General features: G+C 44.1%; 12 protein-coding genes across 12 annotated transcripts; 7 read left to right on the top strand and 5 right to left on the bottom strand.

Moving 5' to 3' along the window:
- Positions 1-30: 30 nt before the first annotated feature.
- MRX20 (LALA0S06e08130g1_1) lies at positions 31-1078 on the bottom strand (the record flags this gene model as incomplete). Its single annotated transcript, XM_022772052.1, has 2 exons — positions 31-993; positions 1070-1078. 2 exons carry the CDS (start codon positions 1076-1078, stop codon positions 31-33), a joined length of 972 nt encoding a protein of 323 aa, XP_022629195.1.
- A 696-nt stretch (positions 1079-1774) lies between these two features.
- On the top strand, positions 1775-3346 carry DUG1 (LALA0S06e08108g1_1; the record flags this gene model as incomplete). Its single annotated transcript, XM_022772051.1, has 1 exon — positions 1775-3346. The coding sequence occupies one exon, from the start codon at positions 1775-1777 to the stop codon at positions 3344-3346; it is 1572 nt and encodes a 523-aa protein (XP_022629194.1).
- Positions 3347-4447: 1101 nt separating this feature from the next.
- SEC15 (LALA0S06e08086g1_1) lies at positions 4448-7084 on the top strand (the record flags this gene model as incomplete). The annotated part of the gene is made up of 1 exon (XM_022772050.1): positions 4448-7084. The coding sequence occupies one exon, from the start codon at positions 4448-4450 to the stop codon at positions 7082-7084; it is 2637 nt and encodes an 878-aa protein (XP_022629193.1).
- Positions 7085-7335: 251 nt separating this feature from the next.
- Positions 7336-8255, top strand: TAN1 (LALA0S06e08064g1_1; the record flags this gene model as incomplete). The annotated part of the gene is made up of 2 exons (XM_022772049.1): positions 7336-7383; positions 7464-8255. The coding sequence occupies 2 exons, from the start codon at positions 7336-7338 to the stop codon at positions 8253-8255; spliced, it is 840 nt and encodes a 279-aa protein (XP_022629192.1).
- Positions 8256-8352: 97 nt separating this feature from the next.
- On the bottom strand, positions 8353-8904 carry EMC4 (LALA0S06e08042g1_1; the record flags this gene model as incomplete). The annotated part of the gene is made up of 1 exon (XM_022772048.1): positions 8353-8904. The coding sequence occupies one exon, from the start codon at positions 8902-8904 to the stop codon at positions 8353-8355; it is 552 nt and encodes a 183-aa protein (XP_022629191.1).
- A 273-nt stretch (positions 8905-9177) lies between these two features.
- On the bottom strand, positions 9178-9711 carry LALA0_S06e08020g (LALA0S06e08020g1_1; the record flags this gene model as incomplete). Its single annotated transcript, XM_022772047.1, has 1 exon — positions 9178-9711. One exon carries the CDS (start codon positions 9709-9711, stop codon positions 9178-9180), a length of 534 nt encoding a protein of 177 aa, XP_022629190.1.
- Positions 9712-10025: 314 nt separating this feature from the next.
- Positions 10026-10787, top strand: IRC6 (LALA0S06e07998g1_1; the record flags this gene model as incomplete). The annotated part of the gene is made up of 1 exon (XM_022772046.1): positions 10026-10787. The coding sequence occupies one exon, from the start codon at positions 10026-10028 to the stop codon at positions 10785-10787; it is 762 nt and encodes a 253-aa protein (XP_022629189.1).
- A 32-nt stretch (positions 10788-10819) lies between these two features.
- Positions 10820-11473, bottom strand: KEG1 (LALA0S06e07976g1_1; the record flags this gene model as incomplete). The annotated part of the gene is made up of 1 exon (XM_022772045.1): positions 10820-11473. One exon carries the CDS (start codon positions 11471-11473, stop codon positions 10820-10822), a length of 654 nt encoding a protein of 217 aa, XP_022629188.1.
- A 214-nt stretch (positions 11474-11687) lies between these two features.
- ERJ5 (LALA0S06e07954g1_1) lies at positions 11688-12593 on the top strand (the record flags this gene model as incomplete). Its single annotated transcript, XM_022772044.1, has 1 exon — positions 11688-12593. The coding sequence occupies one exon, from the start codon at positions 11688-11690 to the stop codon at positions 12591-12593; it is 906 nt and encodes a 301-aa protein (XP_022629187.1).
- A 189-nt stretch (positions 12594-12782) lies between these two features.
- LALA0_S06e07932g (LALA0S06e07932g1_1) lies at positions 12783-15308 on the bottom strand (the record flags this gene model as incomplete). Its single annotated transcript, XM_022772042.1, has 1 exon — positions 12783-15308. One exon carries the CDS (start codon positions 15306-15308, stop codon positions 12783-12785), a length of 2526 nt encoding a protein of 841 aa, XP_022629186.1.
- Positions 15309-17046: 1738 nt separating this feature from the next.
- Positions 17047-18927, top strand: LALA0_S06e07910g (LALA0S06e07910g1_1; the record flags this gene model as incomplete). Its single annotated transcript, XM_022772041.1, has 1 exon — positions 17047-18927. One exon carries the CDS (start codon positions 17047-17049, stop codon positions 18925-18927), a length of 1881 nt encoding a protein of 626 aa, XP_022629185.1.
- A 1158-nt stretch (positions 18928-20085) lies between these two features.
- Positions 20086-21435, top strand: SAH1 (LALA0S06e07888g1_1; the record flags this gene model as incomplete). The annotated part of the gene is made up of 1 exon (XM_022772040.1): positions 20086-21435. The coding sequence occupies one exon, from the start codon at positions 20086-20088 to the stop codon at positions 21433-21435; it is 1350 nt and encodes a 449-aa protein (XP_022629184.1).
- Between the last annotated feature and the right edge of the window lie 513 nt (positions 21436-21948).

Genomic DNA, 21948 nt, shown 5'->3' with positions numbered 1-21948 from the left:
GAACGGCTAGAAGGAGAAGAGGGGGGCACGTTAGTTGTGGCCCATGCTGACTGCTTTGTCCATGGAGTTCATGAGGTTTTCGACGTACTGGAACACACCGAAAGACACACCACCGGAAAGACCAACCTTCATGAGTCTTGGAGCCCAACCTTTCCAAAGATTTGTGATGCCCTCTTCCACAAAGGTTCTGTATGCACAATTGAGCGAGTTTTTGTAGTTACGCCACGCATACTTTGATTGCATACGAGTCTTTATAACATCAATAGGCTGTGTGACGGCAACTACGGCGCAGGAAGAAGCAACTCCCAAAGCAAATGCATAATACTCGTTCAGCGGTTTGGTAGGTGATATTAGCTGTTTAAGCGCAGTGTAGCTGGTGAAGCGGACAGCCGAATTGGAAGTTTGGCGGATAATGGTGCACACGGAGCCCTGAGCGAACCCACGGATGCCTCGCGTGCGGTAGATCTCCTGGATCGTAGAGAAAAAATGCGTGGATGGGTGCAACTCGTAGTGCTGAAACCATTTCTGGCGTGGATGCAAAGCTGGCTTCTTGGTGGCATGAAATGTTGGTCTCACGTCTTTAACAGCCTTTTCAGGCTTTTCTGTGTGCTGCGACATCAGGGCATTTTCGATCATTATGGTCTTGATGTTTTCAAACGGAATCACCAGCAGTGATTCCATAAACCCCGTAATGACGCCTGCTGCCAGTAAACGTGGCCCACTGATCGGTTGCGACGTATTTTGTTTGTCCCGCAGAAGCTCACATGCGCTTTCAAAAGTCGTGAATCGTGTTGCAGTTTTCAGCAATGTGCCGACGTTGAGCGCAGCGCAGCCTGCAAAGTACGTTTTGATCTGGTGCAGCATTTGGAAAGGTGGGACCCCCGGGAGCGACCGGTGCAGTTGGAGACCCGTTTTGAGAAACTCAAACGGGTACGATATCGTGGTCTGGAATACCGCTGCTGTGCTTCCAGCGACAATAGACGTAAGCAGGGGCTGCAGGTCGTTTCTAAGTTAGTGATGTTGAACGGTGTATGTCGAGTGTACGGGAAAAAAGCTCTTGTTAGCATACTTCTGGCATCTTTATGCGGGATGGGAAAGATCAGACGTGGACAAAAAGCAGTTTCGTCGCTGCTGGCTATTCTAGCTTTATGTCGGTGCGTGTGCAGAGCCCTGGATGGAACCTTCGGTGATGAGACGACAAGCAATAAACATACAAATTGAATATTACGTTTCCCATTTGTTTCCCATTTGTTTCCTGTTTGTGATGTTTCCAATCCAAAACCGAAAACCGAAATTCATTTTTTCTCGGCCGCGCTCTTTTTCCCACTTGTTTCCCGTTTGTTTCCAACAGCCAATGTTTCCAGTTTGCCAATACCGTCCGCATCTCCCCCAGTTTTCGCCGGTCCCCGCCGCGTTTCCGGGCAACAAAAGTTCACGTGATAGCTGCTTTCAAGCCTTAATTTTCCGTATATGGTGACACTTTTCCTGTTTCCAGTTTGTTTCTAGTTTGTTTCCAGTAGCCATTGTTTCCAGTTCAAATTTCAAGCACCGCCTGCCAACCCACTGGGCCCTCTTATCGCCCAAGGACCGACGCTTTCCTAAAATTACGCCGTTCAGCTGCTACTACGACCATACTCGACAATTGAGCGTTGTAATACATCAACCCACTACAACTGATACGTGCCAAACGTCCTGTAACGGTAACAACTTACGCAGATTTTCGTGAGATAACTCCGCACGCTCGCACGGCACCACAGTTTGCATACACTTGTGAATGTTCACTGGTAGACAACCAGCTATATTAAGGAAATTAGGATTGGTAAACTTACAACTCTTACCACGACTACAACTACGTACCTACGCTACCAGCAAATTAGCAGTACCAAACAATCAGAAAATGACAGAAGCACCTTTCAAAACCTTATTTGAAAAGATTGATCAGCTCGGTCCCCGGTTCATCGAGCATCTTTCTAATGCCGTAGCCATCCCTGCAGTGTCTGCAGATGAAAGTCTCAGACCGATGGTCGTGAAGAAGGCAGGATTCTTTAGAGACCAGCTCGAGCACCTCGGGTTCCAAGACATTCAGATGCGTGAACTAGGCGTCCAGCCTCCTCCTGTGGAAAACCCAAAGCTCGAGCTCCCTCCTGTCGTGTTGGCCCGTTACGGAACAGACCCTGCCAAGAAAACAGTGCTTTTGTACGGCCACTACGATGTCCAGCCTGCAGCGCTGGAAGACGGATGGCTCTCGGAGCCTTTCAAGCTGGTTATAGATGAGGAAAAACAGCTCATGCGCGCCAGAGGTGTCACGGACGACACCGGACCTGTGCAGGGCTGGTTGAATGTCGTGGACGCCCATCGCGAGCTAGGACTCGAATTGCCCGTCAACCTTGTGGTCTGTTTCGAAGGCATGGAAGAATCCGGTTCCATTGGGCTTGACAAACTGATTGCAGACGAGGCAGACAAGTACTTCAAAGGTGTCGATGCTGTGTGCATTTCGGACAATTACTGGCTGGGGACCAAGAAACCGGTCCTTACGTACGGTCTCAGAGGCTGCAACTACTATCAGATCGTAGTGGAGGGTCCAGGTGCCGATCTCCACTCTGGTATCTTTGGAGGTGTTGTTGCGGAGCCAGCTATCGACCTAGTCAAGGTTTTTGCGTCCCTTGTGGATTCCCAGGGGCGTATTCTGATCGACGGCGTTAACGAAATGGTCGCACCAGTCACCGAAAAGGAAAAAGAGCTTTACGAGAAGATTGATTTTACTCTCGATGAAATGAATGCCGCATCGGGCTCTGAAACCTGTCTGTACGACAACAAGAGCGATATCCTCATGCACAGATGGAGATTTCCCTCACTCTCGATTCACGGTCTTGAGGGTGCATTTTCGTCGCAGGGCGCCAAAACTGTCATTCCATCCAGAGTCGTTGGTAAGTTTTCAATCCGTACTGTTCCAGACATGGACTCTGCCACGCTTGACAAGCTTGTAATCGACCACTGCAACAAGGTGTTTCAGTCTTTGGGTTCGCCCAATACCTGCAGAACTGAGCTCATCCACGACGGCGCTTACTGGGTCTCGAACCCCTTCAACGCTTCTTTTACAGCCGCTGCCAAGGCTACAAAAGCCGTTCATGGCGTCGAGCCAGATTTCACGCGTGAAGGTGGATCTATTCCAATCACTTTAACGTTCGAAACTCAGCTCAAAACTGATGTCATGCTACTTCCTATGGGCAGAGGTGACGATGGTGCCCATTCCATCAATGAAAAACTCGACTTGAGTAACTATTTCCTGGGTATGAAAACAATGGCAGCGTACTTGCACTATTACGCGGCGTCCGAAACCAAATAGATGGAATTTCGATACCAGTGTTCTCGCGTCAAGTGTGCAATGTGATCCTATGGCGTCTAGTTAACTGTCTAGATAACTTGCGTAGGCTGTTTTCATTGGCTTGCTACGTACTGTGATAACAAGAAGGTCCCATCGGAGCCTCGAAGTAGGCCTATGGAACATAGAATGGCTACAATTGAGACACTTTCGAAAGGTTATCATCAATCGGCTCACTCTATACATGTAAGTTATTTTCGTTTCTTGATAAAGCATTTTTCATCGGAATATAGTTCTTGTCATTCTTGTGTGCAAAGCGTCCTTAAAGTGAACAAGATAGAGACCTGATTACAGTTCGATAACCATGGGCTAAATCGGAAGAATTGTGGCCTATCCAGAGTATTCTCGTTACACTTTCAACGCGAGGTCATGACTTAGATTGTGTTAATGGCTTTAGTGGTTTGTCCAGGCCATTCCGTCAAACAGGTTATCGAGTCGGGTGATGGCTAACCTGTGAGATCTAGCTAGAATGAAGTATAAATGTCGAAATGTCAAAGCATCCGATGAGAGACGAAGCGAGATGCATGGTGCTCGGTTAAAGCTGTCAAGTTCACGTGATTATCTGACAGGATTGAATCAAACGACTTTCTTAGTTATTATTAGTTAAGGTAGTAATAGATTTTTCTACGTCTACTAAGAATGATCAAACTTTATGGTGAAGCAGAGCTTAAATTCAGAGAGACCGTAACTTCATCACTTCAATTATGCTTACCTTTTATACGGAATATCTTTTCTTTGAACTCTTAGTAAAAATCTTCAATTCTTTAGCTAAAATCCAAATACAAACAGTAATAGAAGGAGCCATCTTGTGCCATGAGAGGCAAACTTTACCATTGAATTAACGCATACTCAAACACTTACTACGCTAATAGGCCTCTCTATGATCGATAGGCCAGAAATAACCATCTCATCGATGTTATCACTTGTAACGAAGAACTGGGCACTCTCATAACAGCCTTACGGTAGTAGAGTATGTAAAGGTAAGTCCAGTCCGTCCGTTAACTGCCTATAATAGTTGCGAAGCAAGGAAACGCAAGCCATCAGAAGCGGCTACTGTGTCCTTTAATGGAATCAAATGCCCAGAACCAGACATCTGCAGAATTGCAGAAGATACTGCTCTCAACTGATCTGTCTTTTCTGAAATCGACTTTCGATGAGGAAGATCGCAAGAAAGGTGCATCAGTGGTACAGGATTACGAGGAAGAGCTGGATCTCGATGAACATACCATGAACCGATGGACGCCATTGCTTCGCACCGCTATCGAGAGTGATACCCTCCAAGCTGTTGTGGACGACCTTTACAACTCGGTAGAGGACAACTTTGAAAATCTCGAAACTCATATTCTTCAGGATTCTCAGTTGAGCGACAATCTGACAGCCTCTGTTAACCAAATAGGCGCCATAAAAGAAATCATTGAAGAGTCACTTCTTCGTGAAACTGCAGATCTGCAAGTCCAATTGACGCAAACCACCAACGATGTGATATCTCGCAAGCAGAGCTACATTAACAATAAAAAGACATCTACGAAAATATCGGAGTGCATAATTCTGATTTCCAAGATCCTGCAAATTCTAGAGTTGTCGAACAAATGTCAGGACCTCATTCAAGATGGAAGCTACTACAAGGCCCTTCAGAGTTTGAGTAGCCTGGAGACAATCTACCTTCAAGACTTCAAAAATTATAACTTCGATTTCTTGAAAACGATATATGCATCAATACCGATCTTGAAGTCTAAAATCAAAGATGAGAGTCTGAACTTGATCAAAAGCTCCTTCAGCTCAAATTTAGAAAGGAAGTTACTCTCCGTGAGCACCAAGTTTTTTGACTTTTATAATGAGACGCTTCTTCCTGATTGGAGGAATTCAAAAAATGAAATGAAGCTGGGTGCTTTCAAGTTCAACTCACCCGTAGAAATATCCCTTCGAGACACCGAAAAGGAGAGAACGTTAGATCTTTCTACGCTGTTTCCTCTTGATGAGTTTTATGACTGCATTTTGATTTTTCAAAATCTTAAAGAGATTGACTACCTCTGTAACGAATTCAAAATCGAGTATGACTTCAGGATATCAAAAGTGGCATATCCTCTGGATTTGAAAGGACATAACTCTGCCACCTCTACGGACCAAGGCTCGAAGATCGCTGCATCTTTTGGCGATGAGTTTTCTTCAAGCGAGTTGAAAGATTACATGCTGAAGATATTAGGGTTTGTCATATACGACAAGCACCTAAACAAATCTACTGAGTACCTGCTGTCTTACAAAAGCCTGAGTACAAGCGAAAACTTCTGGGATTTATTCATCGTCAGATTTTCCCCATTTCTGGAATACTATATTAAAAAGACTGTTAATTCGGAGGAGGATCTGATTGAGTTCAAGGATTTTTTGGGGGTTTACATTGCGGTGTTGGAGAATCTGAATGCCGGGGTGGAACAAATTAACAAGATTCACATGCTTGTTTTCAGGAAATATGCTGCACTACTATTTCAGATTTTTGACGCTGAGTTCACCTCACTTCTTGAGGATGACGACTTTATGCCCTTGACAGTAAACGATCAGGCTTTATATCAAAAGGTCTTGAAAATTTGCTGGCTCAAAGATGGTGGTTCTGAAAAAATACAAATTGAAGGAGCCGAATCGCCTGAGGGCTTTTTGGCTACCTTACCCTTTTCGCCCTTATATCCAATGTCCTGCACCTTGGTGAAGAAGACGCACAACAACTTGATTACATTTTTGAGCGAATTTTACCAATACAACTTGAGCGAACTGAACCAGATAGTGGTTCAGACAATTGACGACATTTTCACGAGGACGGTCAACTCCAGAATCAAGTCGAAGCTCGACACGACTTCGAGAGAAGAAATGGCTCAACTTTTGATCAACCTTGATTACTTCATTATTGCCGTGAAAGAGTTCAGTCAAATCTTGAGCAGAGAAAACACAACGTTGAATCCTGACGTTGAGCTTACTTTGAGCTCCATCAAGGTTCTGACTGATTTGAGAAATTTCACAGAAACAAAACTCATCGAATTGATAGACTCAAAGATATCAGATTTGTTAGAATTTGTTGAGTTCGAGTGGTCTTCAACACAAGTGGAAAGGGAGCCAAGCTTCTCCATCAAAGACATCGCACAGTTTTTGGAGATGATGTTTACCTCCACACTAGTCAACCTTCCTGACAGTGTAAAAACGCTTTTGATTTTCCGCGAGTTTGACGTCTTAACGGGCAGGTTTTTAGACGTCCTTCTGCACTTCAGCCCGCCAGTACTTACTCCACAAAGTGTACTGAATTTCGAATTGAACATGAGTTTTTTGGAAGGTATAATTTCCAAGCTTTTTCCTAGCGACGGAAGTCTTCCGTCCTCGCCAACGAGTCCGAACATTGGCGCGCCGCTTTCAGCAGAGTCAGCCAGAGCATCCAATTTGACTGACAACACCAGACGCTCACTATACTCAACATTTACAGACCTCAGACAACACATTGAATTCTTAAAATCTCCAGACATCACTGAGTATAATGATCCAAGTATTCGCATGAGAAAGTTTCCACGCATCAAACCCGAGGTGGCCCAAATGCTCCATAATAAGATGATATCTCCAGTGTCGGCAGGACCCGACAGCGCAAATTCGTCCTCGGTGGATCAGAGTTTCGCAGACTCAATCGGGTCTCACAAACGATTGGCCAAGTTTTTCAATCGAGCCTAAACGTCTCTTAATAATTATCTTCTCAAGTACTTCCTTTATAAAGCACACTAGCATTCAAGCTTAGTATGTAAGGATTGGCTGGACAGGCTTCCTTTCCCTATCTTTGTTCATGGTATGGGTTTTTTCAGCCGCTATTATAGTGGTGAAATAATACTGTCTGCAATTCATGTACCTCTTCGGATCGTCGATCATGAATGATTCTAAACATGAACTAGCTATAGAAGTTCTCACTCAACTAAGGTCACAATTTAATGGGAAAGCGAGCAGCAGAAGACCATGGTGCTGGCTCTAAAAAGAAGGTATGATAACTTATACCTTTTACCCAGAATTTTGTTTATCATCGCCCAAAATACTAACATGAATCGAAAATATCATTCAGTACCGCTTCTCAACAGGTATTGTCGAGCCGTGTGTATCAGGAATATATGCTACGTGTGCTCGAAAACACGAGAAACAAGCCGCCCAAGAACTAGCCGATCTTTTCCAGGAAAAGGTGGAGGAATACTATGGCGATGAGGAACTGAACAATGGAAACGGAGAAAGCGAGTTGGAAAAAGAGCTGTCAGTTGAAGATCAGATTAACAAAGAACTGGAGTCTCTAAAATCTCAGAATACTGATCCTCGCAACAAGGAGCTTTTGCGATTTGTGGACCTCAACTGCGAATGTGTGGTGTTCTGCAAAACCCGGAAACCTATAGTTCCAGAAAAGTTTGTCCATAGAATCATGCAGGAATTTGCTGATCCAAAAACAAGCCACAAGAGAACTAGATACGTACAGAAGTTGACGCCTGTCAGTTTCTCGTGTAATGCATCGCTGTCCGAGTTATCGAAGTTAGCTCAACGTGTCCTCGAACCGCATTTCCACAGGAAGGACTCTCCGCCGTTGAAGTTTGCGATTGAGGTAGTTCGTCGAAATTTCAACACTATAGATAAGTTGGAAATCATCAAGGCAGTTGCCAAAGAGGTGGGAAAAGACGGTGAGATGCCGCACACGGTGGATTTGAAAAATTACGATAAACTCGTGCTTGTCGAGTGTTTCAAAAACAACATCGGTATGTCGGTGGTGGACAGCGACTATCGTGACGCGCTCAAGAAGTACAATATACAGCAGATCTTTTTGGCCAAAATCCACCCAGATTCGAACGAAGATTCGACAAGCACTACTAAATAAGGCATCTGTCCTCAAGAAACAATATCAAAAAACGCAATTGATAGCGACTAAAGGTCTGGAGCGCCATTCTGGAATTCCCAGAGTTTCAGAACTTCATTTAAAGTACATAAGCTTGTTTTTGGTATATAGTAGGCTGCTCCAAGAAGAGCCAGTCGCTTTTGGTATTAGGGATCAGACCCATTGAATTGAGTTTATGAACCCCGATAGCCATTAGCACCACTTGGAACAAAACGTACATTACCATGGCCAAACGGATCTGTGCTTGTACTTCTGGATTCCCAGACACAGACCTGAACTCTCTTCTTATGTTCACAACGCTTTTGATAGGATTCGACACGAACATCACCGCTGTCATAATCGAGATAATTTGAAGCGATGTTCCGGACATGTAGGAAACAATCATGTTCATTGGAATGGATTTCGCCGGTTGAAACGCTATTTGCCAGGCTTTTTGAACAACCAACTCTGACCGGTTTTTTTTCTGGTCCGATTTAGACGTTGTTTTATTACTAGTTGTCTTGCTGGTGGTTGTGGAAGTGGCCTTGAAACCGGGTGGAGACCTTAGAGTATTGGAAGATACAACCTTGATTTTTTTGGCATAGTTTGGATCACAGAGGTTCGTAGCCCATTGTGGGATTGGTTCGGCCATTGAGTCGCTTTACAACGTCCTGTGATGCATCTATCTCGACGTTCAAATGTTCAAATTGTCAATGTTTGAAGAATAGTTCAGAACCCGTGATGTTTAAACATCGCCTAACAACAAACACGATCAAAGCTCGAAGAACAGTAAAGGCCCCATAAGTACCCTGTTGTCTTAACTCAATGGTTTTCGAGAAGCGTTCGCTTTCATTTACTTACGCTATCTATTTCGAACAGACCGCTCACTTTTCCTTAGTAGAATCCCCTTCAATCTCTCAAGAAACTAGTTAGATATGTATTGTGTAAAATCATCATAGTTGACCATGTCAACAGGTATCAAGGGGAGTGCGACAAGCACACCCTTTTTCCTGAGGTCTGCATTGAAACACAGCTCTTTGATTCCTATGGCCAGAGTTGCAATCACCAGCTGGAATAAATAGAGAACGACGAAAATCTCAGCTCCTCTGTGACCCATTAAGGACACAATGGCCTCTCGGAGCTGAGAATAGGCTTTTTGGACCCAACTAAGTAGCTTTGTAGGAAATTTTCGGCCCGGAGGGTCCGTCGTGCTGTGCACAAGCGAGGTTTTGGAAAACGGGTTCTCGTGGCTCTTGGAAGTCTCTACGACTGACAATTGCTCGCTAAGCGTTTTTTGGTTAAAGCAATCCTCTTTGATGACACTCTTTCTAGTATTTTTCCCATTTGGAAGCTCAGACGCATGCATCTGTGAGCTTAACATTGGCGACTGGCTGTACCGTACAGTTCTCCACGCAGAAAGCTCAGGGTCCGTCGACGAGGTTGATAAAGCAAAAGACATTTCTGGATTCTCAAAATCTCTTCCGTTGAACTGTGCTACCAAAAGTCTAGTGAGATTGACTTTCACTTACCGGCCGCGATGAGCTTCATCGTTACCAACACCAATGGGCTAAACTGCATACCCATTATTCCGAATGCATTATAAAGCGCTCTTAACATTCGAGGCTGCATTTCACCCTACTCTTTGGTCCCAGCCATTGTTCTAGCTGGCCTTTGTCGACCCTGTTCAATTTTTCAATAAGTTTCACTATTTTCTAAGCTACAAAACGTTCCCTAGCGTTAAAAATAGCAAGTCGCTGGTTCTTGAGCACTGTAATGAGTGGTCAAGCTGTTGCAGCTGAGTTTGTTTATCCGCCCAGGAACAAGATTTTGGTGGTGTTCGATCATCAAGTGTCAGCTAAGGACGCTTACCTGTCGAAGATCTTCAATTTGAACCCTACAGCGGATACTCAAATTTACAGAAACATCAAATGGTCAACTAAATACTACAATGTATTGATTGACGTTTACGTCGACTATGTTGATGGGCTAAAATCATGGGTAGATGACTTCTGCAGTCATGATTTCGAGGAACTCCGAAAAGCCCTAGCTGGGTGTGTTTTCATTAGACAATGCAAGGACGGTGATGAGGGGTTGACAGCGATCTCGAAGATAGGTCAAACTGGTGTGATTGAAGAAGGATTCCTGGCAATCTTAGCGACGGAATTCGATGCAACTCAGGAGAGACTACTTGCTGTGGAGGGAGAACTCTTGGCACATGGCGTGGAAATGACCGCGATGAGATCAACAGAAACAGAAACAGAAGTGAAAAATGAGTACGGGGAACTGAGTGGCATTGCCAGAATAAAGGAAATCATTGATACTTTTCAATGGGATCACGAATTGTTGCACAGGGAGCCAAATGGTAATGAAAATATTCCGTCGAAAGGAATCACCAACAACTCTCAGATGCCGGCGCTAGACGATGTGATGGGGAAACTGCAGGAAGCACGAGCAAAATTTCTGACAATTGATTCCAGTGAAGAACGCGAGGCTTTTGCTCGTGAAATGGCCGACGAGATCAGCGAGCTTTTATAATGTACGGGAGCAGTTTTCGCGGTATTTGCTGACTATTGAGTTGCGACTTGTTTTTTGAGGGAATGCAGGCAGATGGGGATAAAAGCCACCAGCACTGTTTTGTTAACGATCTGAAGCCAGGCGTTAGTGTGGAAATTTGGCGTTTGCAAATTAAGCAGCAGCAAATAACCTTCGCTCAGATATAGCACTGGCAAAGTTGCAAAAGTGTCAAGTTTCTGTAACAGTGTTTTCCTCTTATACTTCGGCGATCGGAAAAGCTTACACCAATGGCAATATGTCTGGCTGAGGCCCAGGGCAACTATGAAACTTGAATAAGCTTCACTTTTCAAAACGGGAGCATGCTCAAAGTCGTCGTAAAAGTGTAAGACACTCACGAAATAAAGCAAGTTGGTGTTTTTCAGCATAGTTCTAGAGAACAGCGTTCTCTTCAATCCGTGAAACACAAAGCTCCACACCATCTCTAATGTCCCCGCATAAACCATCAAGTAGCACAGGAACTCGTGGATCCCTCCAGGCAGAAACTTCGATCCAACAAGAGGGTACAGGATAGCCCATCGCGCTACCAAAGCCGCATACAAAAACGCACTAGTTATTCTAAAATACTGGTAAAAACGGGCTTTCACGCCACGCTCATATTTTTTCTGACCATTATCGGCCTGTGGCGCATGTTTGGTCTCTCCTGGCATAGCTGCAAGTTTGTTTCTGAACCGATCTTCAACTTTCGATTCTAACTGGTCTTCATATAAACTTAAATTAGAGCTAGGCCATCTCTTATTTCATCAACTCAGATCACTTTCACTCAAGAATTGGACGAACTTCAGACGAGAAAAGACATCTCAAGGTTTTTCTTTCTTGTTCAATCTCAATTCCTCTTTATTTATATTCAATTGAGTATCCAAAATGCTAGGATTTCGGTGGAGAGTTTGGTTTTGTTTGTTGATCGGACTATTTTCCATAGCCTATGCCTTTACAACAGAAGAACTGGAAATGTTCCAGCTCCAAAATGAGATCGTTAGAGTCTACAACAACAAAGACCTCGACTTCTACAAGCTTTTGAAATTGCCCAAGTTGAAGGACTCCACGTCCCAGGAAATCCGCAAAAATCTCAGAAAGCTTTCCAAAACTCATCATCCAGACAAAAACCAGAAATACCGGAAACTCTATGAGAGATTGTCATTGGCAACCAAGCTCCTCGAGAACGACTCACACCGCAAGACATACGACTACTACCTAAAAAACGGGTTTCCTCGTTATGACTACAGCAAAGGCGGGTTCCACTTCAGCAAAGTTCAGCCCAAGACCTGGTTCATAGCTGGTTTCATCTATGTTGCTTGTGGATTGATCCATTTGATTATCTTGAGACTTCAAAATGACGGTAATAAGTCGCGAATCAACAGATTTTTGAGAGAAGTCAGAGCTCAGGACACTTCTAGTGGATTGGGTGAAAAACGGCTTCTTTTTAAGCAAGGTGCTGACGATGAAGGCAAGGAAATCATCGTCAGGCTCGGCGATGTGTATGCCGTGCAGCCGGATGGCCAAGAAGCTCTGATAAGCACCAAAGACATCACATCTCCTGGTGTTCGCGACTGTCTTCTAGTAACTCTTCCACTATGGATTTGGAGAACGTCAATTGGTCGACTCTTCGTTACTGAGAAGCCCGCCGCTGCAAGCGTCGCTCCCAAATCCGAGGAAAGCTCGAAAGAGAAAGAGAAAGAGAAAGAGAAATCACCTCGCTTAGACCCAAAGAAAAATACCATGGAGCTACCGAACGGTAAGGTTTTGCATTCAAGAAAGAAAAACTTGTAGTCGGTGTTTAGTGCAAGTGGTATGATTCTCTTGGAAAGAAGGATTAATAAAAAATTCGTTACACGTCTAGTTCATCTACATTTCATGCGTTAAATCATAAAGAAATGAGAAATGCGACTGTATACCTCGCTTCACTGATGCGTGAGCATATCTGAGTTCAGCGTTGTGGTCAGTCTACCATTCCTCACTTTATGGTGCTTCCGTTTCTGGTGCCGTGCCCAAAATTATGACACCCTTGTCATTATTGCGACGATCAACTTCTTCCTGAGATTGTTCTATCAGCTTTTTCCTCATCTTCATGTGCAAGTCAGTTTGAGTAGCGAAATTGGAAAGCGAAGCGTTAGAATCCTGAGTTAAGTCATTCACACTTATTAAATTTCCCCCAAGCTGAGAGCCAGCATTCGAGTACGTATCATCATCGTCATTGGTGGCATCCACATCGTCGTTGGTTTCTTCCATATAATCATTGCCTCCAAGGATCTTGGAGTACATGATTCTTGTGTCGTTCAAAACATCCTCAGAATAAAACATCCAATCCTCAGCTTGTAATACCGTTTGTATATCAGGAGAAATCAGCTCAACCTTGTACACTTTCGAAAATTTGACAATTTCCTCGGCAATCAAAACCAAGTGACCCATATATCCGAGAGCAGTATTGTTCTTTTCGTAGAAGGCATAAGATTTTTTGTAGCCCTCAAGAATGAGATCTCGTGTTATTTGGAAATCGTGGACAACAGGTTGTCGCGGTCCCGTCATGAACTCTTTGGCTGACTTGTTGTCGAAAAGGGAATAAACCAAAAATGAATTGTAGGAGAAATCCATTCTACCATTGAATATCTGCTGAACGATGTCGAACACCACGTTGTGCCAAAAGTTATTCCATGGATATTGTAAGAACAACTGGACAATTTTCGGCAAAATTTGGTTGTCATATAACTCAATCTTAAATGAATCACCAATTGTAGAGTTCTCTCTTAGCTTCGCGTTTTGATTTGAGTTGATATAGGGTATGTCAAAAGATTCATCAACATCCTCGTCCAAGGTGTTGTCATTAGGTTCGAAAGGATCGATTGTATTTTCGTTATCTTGTAGATCGAGATCTACTAATGCATCTTGCAGCTGCATTGCCATGGTCCTCCTCGCCTCGCTCCTCTCTTTCGCTATGCGCTCGGCCCTTTTTGAGTTGAGCAGGCCCATGTTGGAACAGTGCAGAAGTTCCGCGATCAATTCTACCACCTTAAACCTCTCAAATCCTAGAGGTTTGAATTTCTCTCCCAATTGGTTCTCAAGTTCTCTGCCATCGGCATCGTTCTCGATGTCAATCAAAATCTGGAAAATGGATGCTAAACCGGATGTAAACAGCCTTAACATCGTTCCAAGATAAATTGGATCTCTCATGGAGGGTGGATGAGTGTCTAGACTTGTAGACAAAAGATTGACTTGATCGTAATCCGAGTTGTTTTTTCGTATCAGCTCAATAACAATTGAAACTGCGTTCATCAGTGCATTTCCTCTTTTTTTAACAATCGTATTCAAGAGAAACAGCATGCACTCCTCTGACGCAAGCTGTCTCGTCAATGAGTTGGGACCAATCGACATGTCATCAAGAGGTGCGTTTGCTGATATGGTTATCACAGCTTTAAGGAGATCTCCAGCGCAAGCTTGAACGTCAGGAGCATGTTTCTCGTTGTCCAGATAACTTAGAAGACGGTTTATTAATTGCTGTTCACGAACCATCTCTATAATGCCGGAAGGACTTTCTTGCTTGTCCGTTGATATTATCTTGAGCAAGAAATCCATGAGAACCGAAACCTCGACATGCTGCAAGAGGTCCTCCACAAGTGTCGTTTTGGACCGAATGAAGTTGAGGTACTGGTCTTGTCTTGTACTCAATAAATTTTGATTGATTTTGAGGAATATTGGTACCAAACTTGAATTGTTGACTGAGAAGTCTGGCTGGTACAGGATGGCCCATATTTTGTTAAGATAACTCGTGTTCTTGACCAGTGATTCTGAGATTAGCCATATGTCTAAGGCAAAGATCTCGGAAATAATGGTTGCTCTGTTCAAGGGAGAAGGACGAGTCTTTGATGTGGAAATGGTATCTTCATCTTCATCATTTTTTGCTTGACCGAGAAAACCAGCATCGTCGCCGTGGTCAATTTCGTTATCATCGAGCAAATTAGGTTTTTGTTTGTAACCACGATCATTTTCATCATTATCATCATTATCATCCTTGCCAGTGCTATTTGGATGTCCTTCCTGGATTTGCTCTACGCAGTACATGAGCTGATCTATCAAATACTCGATATTCTGGACCTTGACGTTCTCTGAATTGAAAAAGTAGCCAAAGCAAAGGAAATCTAGAAGCGTGTTATTCTGGCGCGTAAGCTCATTAAGCAGCTCTGATTCGGCAAGAATGCTATCGATGTATGCACTGCTAAGCTGGGACAGACTGGGTGCACGACTAGAACGATGCGTCGTAGAGTTATAAGAGCCCACAGTGCTGACTTCGTCTTCTGAATGATGCTGTATCCCGTTTACGTCCTCGGCACATCCTGTGGTAAGTTCATCATGGCTTGGTAAATCCCCTGCTAATCGTGGTTCTGCTCGTATCTCATCGCGTTTCTCAAGCGCATGCAGTATCTGAAAATACTCTTCCAGTATCCGATGGATATTGGAATGGTCGTTATGTCCAAACGGCCAAAAAGACATCACCGTGGATTACAAGTTTTGAGCTGGGTGATCGCGATGAGCGTTCTGGTGTAATATTGGTAATATTTTCCACTTTGAAAATACCTTGAGTTGTGGGTAGTAGGGCCTAGACGGGCGATCTAAGGCTCGTTTCAAATCGTGCGAAATCGCCCTTGAGAATTTGTGCGCCTATGATATTGCTTGACGAGCTGCCAATGATGACTTTGGTTTCACGCACACACACACACAGAGGCTCTTCGACGAAAGTCATTTCTTAGGTTACTCTACAATCACTAAAATTGTTCAAATGTATAGGGAAGTCGTTCTTTACGGCTATCCTTTCAAAAGAATAAAGAGCATTTAGCATTGATTTATCGATCTAAAGAAGCAGGGCTACGGTTTGAATGTGTGGTCATTTCTACTAGTCAAGATCATACACTTAAATCGGGGCTGACCCTTTGCTTTAGGTGTTTGCAGAGTTTCTCAAGTTTCATTTTATGTCACGTGCTTGTGTTTTATGCTAGGTGTAAAATAAGTTGTTCATGCAGAAACTGGGTTTTGAGAGGATTCTCTCACGTATTCGTTTCCTTCCTTGATCATGGTTGGCATTCATGTTTGTAAAAGCGCATTTGAGGATTTTTTTGGTGTCTGTTATGGACTTTATAGACAGAAAAGATGTACGCATCACATGAGATGTGATTTTGAGGGACGATTCCGGCAAATATCTGATCCGATCACCCTAGGTCGGTCTTTAGAATATGCTGATTTGGTGCCTTTGCACACCGTATGAGTCCGAAAGTAGTTTACTCAATCAGATTCAGAGTGCGCCATGTAGTCCGTTTCACGTGATCTGTTATCTTAGTCGTGTCGTTACAGGAAGTAAGCTCACGGTGACTGAACCGCTCAATTGGTTTCAACTGGCAAAATCGTTCGACATAGTCTTGTTTTAGAAGCTGGAAATAGACCCATTTCTGTCTGGTTTTTAATTCGTTGATTCATTCTCACATCGGTAAAGTGTAAATTCGACAGCACATATTTCGCGAAAGACTCATTTTTCACCACAAGTGAAATTCTATTCTTGTATGGATTGAGACCTGCTGAAGCTATCGTTTCATCTTAGCATAAGCGTTTTGAGATTGACAAATACAGAATAAACTTTTTGTAGTTTGAGAGCTGAATGTCAGTTGAGGTGTTCAAATCATGAAATGACATGGCACCTTCATCCAACTTGCGACATAAGGGTAAGAGGAACGTCTCAGGACGCCATCGAAGAAGCAAAAAACTACCAAAGTACTCTAAGGCCAACAACAAAAGGCCCAGGACATCAGCTTCTTAAATCGTTTACACTCTGCTTTCCAATGAATAGCCATAACCGCCGGTAAATCATCGTAATTATGCTTGGTCTTTTAATGATCAAGATGTTTCATTGAAAAAGCACAAATAGCCGGGAGAACTGCATTTGTCTGTTCAGAAATGATTTCGTGACGTCCATTGTCGTCATCTGTCCACTTTCTCTAGTTCATTATCTAATCGTCGAAACAAGAAAAAGATAAACTAAAACTAATTATTCACTAAAGAAAGTGAATATATCAGCAGCTCATCTCATCTTAGAAACGTTAACCGAGGCCAGTTTTTGAAGCCAAACAGGTCTCTTTGCTCGGCTAACTTACTTTAATTTTTTCAAGAGTTCTCTGTTTCTCGCAGTGCAAAGTCAGTTTTCTAATTTCACGAACTTCGGTGTTGGTAAAATCAGAAGTAGATGGTTTTCGCACGGTTTTGGCAAAGCCTCCGCCTTGTGTGCGCTTTGCTGGTAATTTTTCATTTTAGTACATCGATTATTGGAACTCAGAGCTTAGACCCTTGCTCCACTCCTATTCTAGGCCAAACACGGTGGTTTGAACAGAGCTTATGCCCTTGGTGGAGCACACATGTCGAACCTCATCGCAAGGAGTTTGCAAGGCCGCTAGCACTCCAATGGCAGAAGCGTGAGGAAATGGTTAAGCATCAGGTTGAAAGTGTCGGTCAAAAACTCACAACCGCAGGTAAAACACATGTGCTACCTCTAATCAACAAATGGCGCCATGTTGCACATATTAAAAGTCAGTTGTACTACAACGTCTACGTGCTTCCTTACATTAAGCAAGCCAATTATGAACTCCAGCTTTGGTTGCAGTCCGATACTGCTATTGCCAAGCACACGCTATGCACGGTCAATTTCATTTCTGACGCATTTCATCAACTGGTGACCCGAGTAGGCTGCGTTTGGAGAACATCGTACCCTATTCTTTCGAAGGAAGCGCGGTGTGCAAGGTCGCATCTGATTAAAGTGGCTGATTGGCTCAATGCGCACAGGATAAATGTACAAGAAAGTATCAGTATGCGTCTGAACGCTACTCGTAAGGCTACCGGACCAGCTAAGGAAGTTCTGCACTATGAGTCCGAAAACGCGGACGACGAAGAACAAGAAGAGCTTGACGAGGATGAAACGTTGTATTTGACTTCTACAATCATTGAAACAGTGACGCTTTCCGATAATCAGCTAGCGACACCTACCCACACTACCAGTTCTGACACTGACCTAGAAGTACCTCTACGAGACCTTGTTCAGGATGAATTCCAAGCGTGGTCGAACACTGTAGCCCAGAAGGCTTCGAATTCAGAAAGTCAACTCGACCTAGACATAAAAGATCTAAAGAAAAGCAAGCTTGATGAGATTCGTCCTCACATTACCGCTTTGTTAAAGGAGATTTCTAATGCCACGCAGCAGCATTTCAGGCTAATCAATAACGCCATGTTGGATGTCAACTGTACTACAGACGTGGATCCAGAGACCGGAGAACAGCTGTATTTCAACAGAGAGGGTACACAGTTACGCGACTACGTAACCCGACCATTGATGCGCGAATTTTTCTCTCACGCCCATGCTTATGTGGACGATGCTCTTGAAAGGGTGCGCGATGTTTTAGAGAGGTTTGTGGGCGAGGTCAATACAGATCTTGATCAATTGCGTCAAGAACACCTGGAGGTTTATGAGGAATGGGGAGACGTGATGGTCAGCGAATGGTCGAAACGTATGGCCTACGTGGATGTTGTCGCTGCAATGGAATCCGAAGATTTGAGCCAAAGGCAACACGACAATTGGAAACAGTTTTTGAAACTCAAGAAGCAGGTGATATCCACGAGAGATGCCTTGACGAAGCATGCTGCAGATTTGCAAGATGTGGAGAAGTTTTTGAAAGAGATTCAATTCACGTTGAAGGCAATCCAACGCGAGGCAGGAGAATATCTGTTTATTTTACGTTCGAAAGCCAACTTGGCATTCCAAGCTCGGGAGGAGTCAGAAAGGCAAGCTCTTCTGGAACAAGCGGAGAAGGAGAAGAGGGAACAAGAAGAGCTAGAGAAGCAGGAGCGCGAAGAACGCTTGCGCCGGGAGCAGGAAGACCTGGACAAGTTCCAAGACATGTATGATTCACTCGATGAAGAACAGGGCAACGGCGACGACGACGACGACCAAGCGGCGCTATTGCTCGAGCACGAAAAATCACAACGTGCAGCTCTTGAGCGATTGGAAGCCGACCAGCGCGAACAAATGGCTCGCGAGCAAATCCAAGATGAACAGAGTCATTCGTCCAGCTCCTAAATAGACTGATGTAATTTAATAATATAAATGAACGTTGGAGGGAAATTTGAGATGGATCGAACTTGCTAAAGGTTCAGTGACATCGAAATCGCACTGTTACGTTGTGACTGTTGGGATATCATGTGAATCTTTTAGCCGCCAACAAACACGCCGTATAAACGTAGATATAATGCAGATAAACAATCAATTTAACGTTTATCCTGAACCATTACCAGGTCCACTACAACAAACAATTGTAAAGCCGCCAATAAATGTGTATTTTACAACATCCATTGCGTTACTACGAGACTGAGTGGCAGTACCTCTACGGTAGACTTACCAAAAAAGTTTTAACCGCCCTCGTGTGATCTTTACACACTGAATGATGCGCTTTTGAACAGAAGGGTGAGGACCTCCAGCGACAAAAAACAACAATGGTGCGGTGTCACAACAGGAAACTACGATTTCCTAAACCGAAACATTGAGGAACACTTTCGACTTTGAAGAGAGGCTATATAAGCAGCTCTGTGTCGGTAAGGGAACATGATGGGTTTGCGAATGGAACTAGCCAGTGGGAACTTACTACCTATTCAACAGTCATATTGTCCAACGCGCAATGTCTCGTATCATGGCGAAATGTCTCGTGCGGTTGGATACCTTTTGCACCTCAAATGGGATCTCAAGGGTATCTTAGTTTCACGAAAAATGAGCCCCTCCCCACGCCTTCTGAAAACGAATCCGTCTTGGGTTGCGAATGTGGAACCGGTATAATACTTTGCACAAGCTGTGTTTCCACGTTCGAGCTCTCAACAAAACTCATATCCGTCCACAAAATGTTATATCCTGTTGAATAAACCCAATTCCCCACGAAAAATGTCATTGAAAACCCAATTGGTTCCTGCATGTGAACTCCAGTACTACGATTCCCGTTTATTTTGACCAGTCGTCGCTCCGCTAGCCAAAAGGTTAACGAACACCTCGATATCACATGGTGAAAATTTTTCAGAGAGAGGAAGAGGCTATGGAGGGTATAAAAGCTAGCGATTTCAATGATGCTGAATCTAGTGGTAGGGACATCTGGCTCGAGACATTAGCTCTATTTAGTGGGAATTAGCATCTGTTAAAAGGTTGCAAAGACTCACGATCACGGAAACTCACTTTATTCCACATACAATTATAATGTCTACTCCAGCTCTAAACTACAAGGTTGCCGACATCTCTCTCGCTGCCTTTGGTAGAAAGGAAATCGAATTGGCCGAACATGAAATGCCTGGGTTGATCGCCATCAGAGAAGCTTACGGCGCCGTTCAGCCTCTAAAGGGTGCTCGCGTTGCTGGTTGTCTGCACATGACCATCCAGACCGCCGTTTTGATCGAAACTTTGGTTGCCTTGGGTGCTGAGGTTACCTGGTCTTCGTGCAACATCTACTCTACCCAGGACCACGCTGCTGCTGCCATCGCTGCCGCTGGTGTGCCAGTGTTCGCCTGGAAGGGTGAAACCGAGGAAGAATACTTGTGGTGTATCGAACAACAGTTGTTCGCTTTCAAGGACAACCAGAAGTTGAACCTCATCTTGGACGACGGTGGTGATCTAACCACTTTGGTTCACGAAAAGCACCCAGAAATGTTGAAGGACTGCTTTGGACTATCCGAGGAGACCACCACTGGTGTCCACCACTTGTACAAGATGGTCAAGGAGGCCAAATTGAAGGTTCCAGCCATTAACGTCAACGACTCTGTCACCAAGTCCAAGTTCGACAACTTGTACGGCTGCAGAGAGTCTTTGGTTGACGGTATTAAGAGAGCCACCGATGTCATGATTGCCGGTAAGACCGCCGTCGTTGCCGGTTTCGGTGATGTCGGTAAGGGTTGCGCTGACTCTCTAAGAGGTATGGGTGCCCGTGTGATCGTCACCGAAATCGATCCTATCAACGCTTTGCAAGCTGCCATGCAAGGTTTCCAAGTTTTGCCAATGGAGGAAGCTGCCTCTGAGGGTCAAATCTTTGTCACCACCACTGGTTGCAGAGACATCATTACATCTGAGCACTTCTTGGCCATGCCTGAAGATGCCATCGTTTGCAACATCGGCCATTTCGACATCGAAATCGATGTCGCATGGTTGAAGGAGAACGCAAAGGAGTGCGTCAACATTAAGCCACAAGTCGACCGTTTCTTGCTACCTACCGGCAAGCACGTGATCTTGTTGGCCGACGGTAGATTGGTCAACTTGGGATGTGCCACTGGTCACTCCTCTTTTGTCATGTCGTGCTCCTTCTCCAACCAGGTCTTGGCCCAGATCGCTTTGTTCAAGGCTGGCGACTTGGAATTCAGACAGAAGTTCGTTGAGTTCGAAAAGACTGGTCCTTTCGAAATCGGCGTTCACGTCTTGCCAAAGATCTTGGACGAGGCTGTTGCTAAGTTCCATTTGGACAAGTTGGGTGTTCGTTTGACCAAGCTAACCTCCGTCCAATCCGAATACTTGGGCATTGCCAACGAAGGTCCATTCAAGGCTGACCACTACAGATACTAAGCGTGCGTCGCACGCGGGTACACGGTGTGTCCCTTGTTAGTCAAACACTCAACTGTATTGATTACAACTGATAAATTGGGTATGTAAATATTATTAGTGTCACGGATATACTATAAACACTCTTCAACGATTAGATCTTTAAACTGTCATGTAAAGTTGCCGAATGGTTGAAAACAGGTAAGCGATGGTGATGTTGGTACTCTGTGTAGTTCCAAACCAATCCTCAATTCGAGGGCGAAAATGGCCAATCGAAAACGGTTTGCCAACCTGTGTCAGAAGCATAATTATGTATAGTCGATGAAGAGAAAATATAATCATTGTCAGCAAAACTGGTGTAGACCTAAAGATCATGACCTCAATTGAGATGCTCTTGATAAGATAGAGAACGTTACATCAGAGATTCGATGACAAGTTGAATGGCCGTTATAAGTTCTTAGCAGTTCAGAAGCATAAATGTCACCATATTACAAAGTGATCTACAATGAAAGCGATGGAGGATAACTAACCAACTAT

Source organism: Lachancea lanzarotensis, scaffold LALA0S06 (assembly GCF_000938715.1).
Source record: "Lachancea lanzarotensis genome assembly LALA0, scaffold LALA0S06, whole genome shotgun sequence".
NCBI lineage: Eukaryota > Fungi > Ascomycota > Saccharomycetes > Saccharomycetales > Saccharomycetaceae > Lachancea > Lachancea lanzarotensis.
This window is presented reverse-complemented; position numbering and strand designations above follow the sequence as displayed.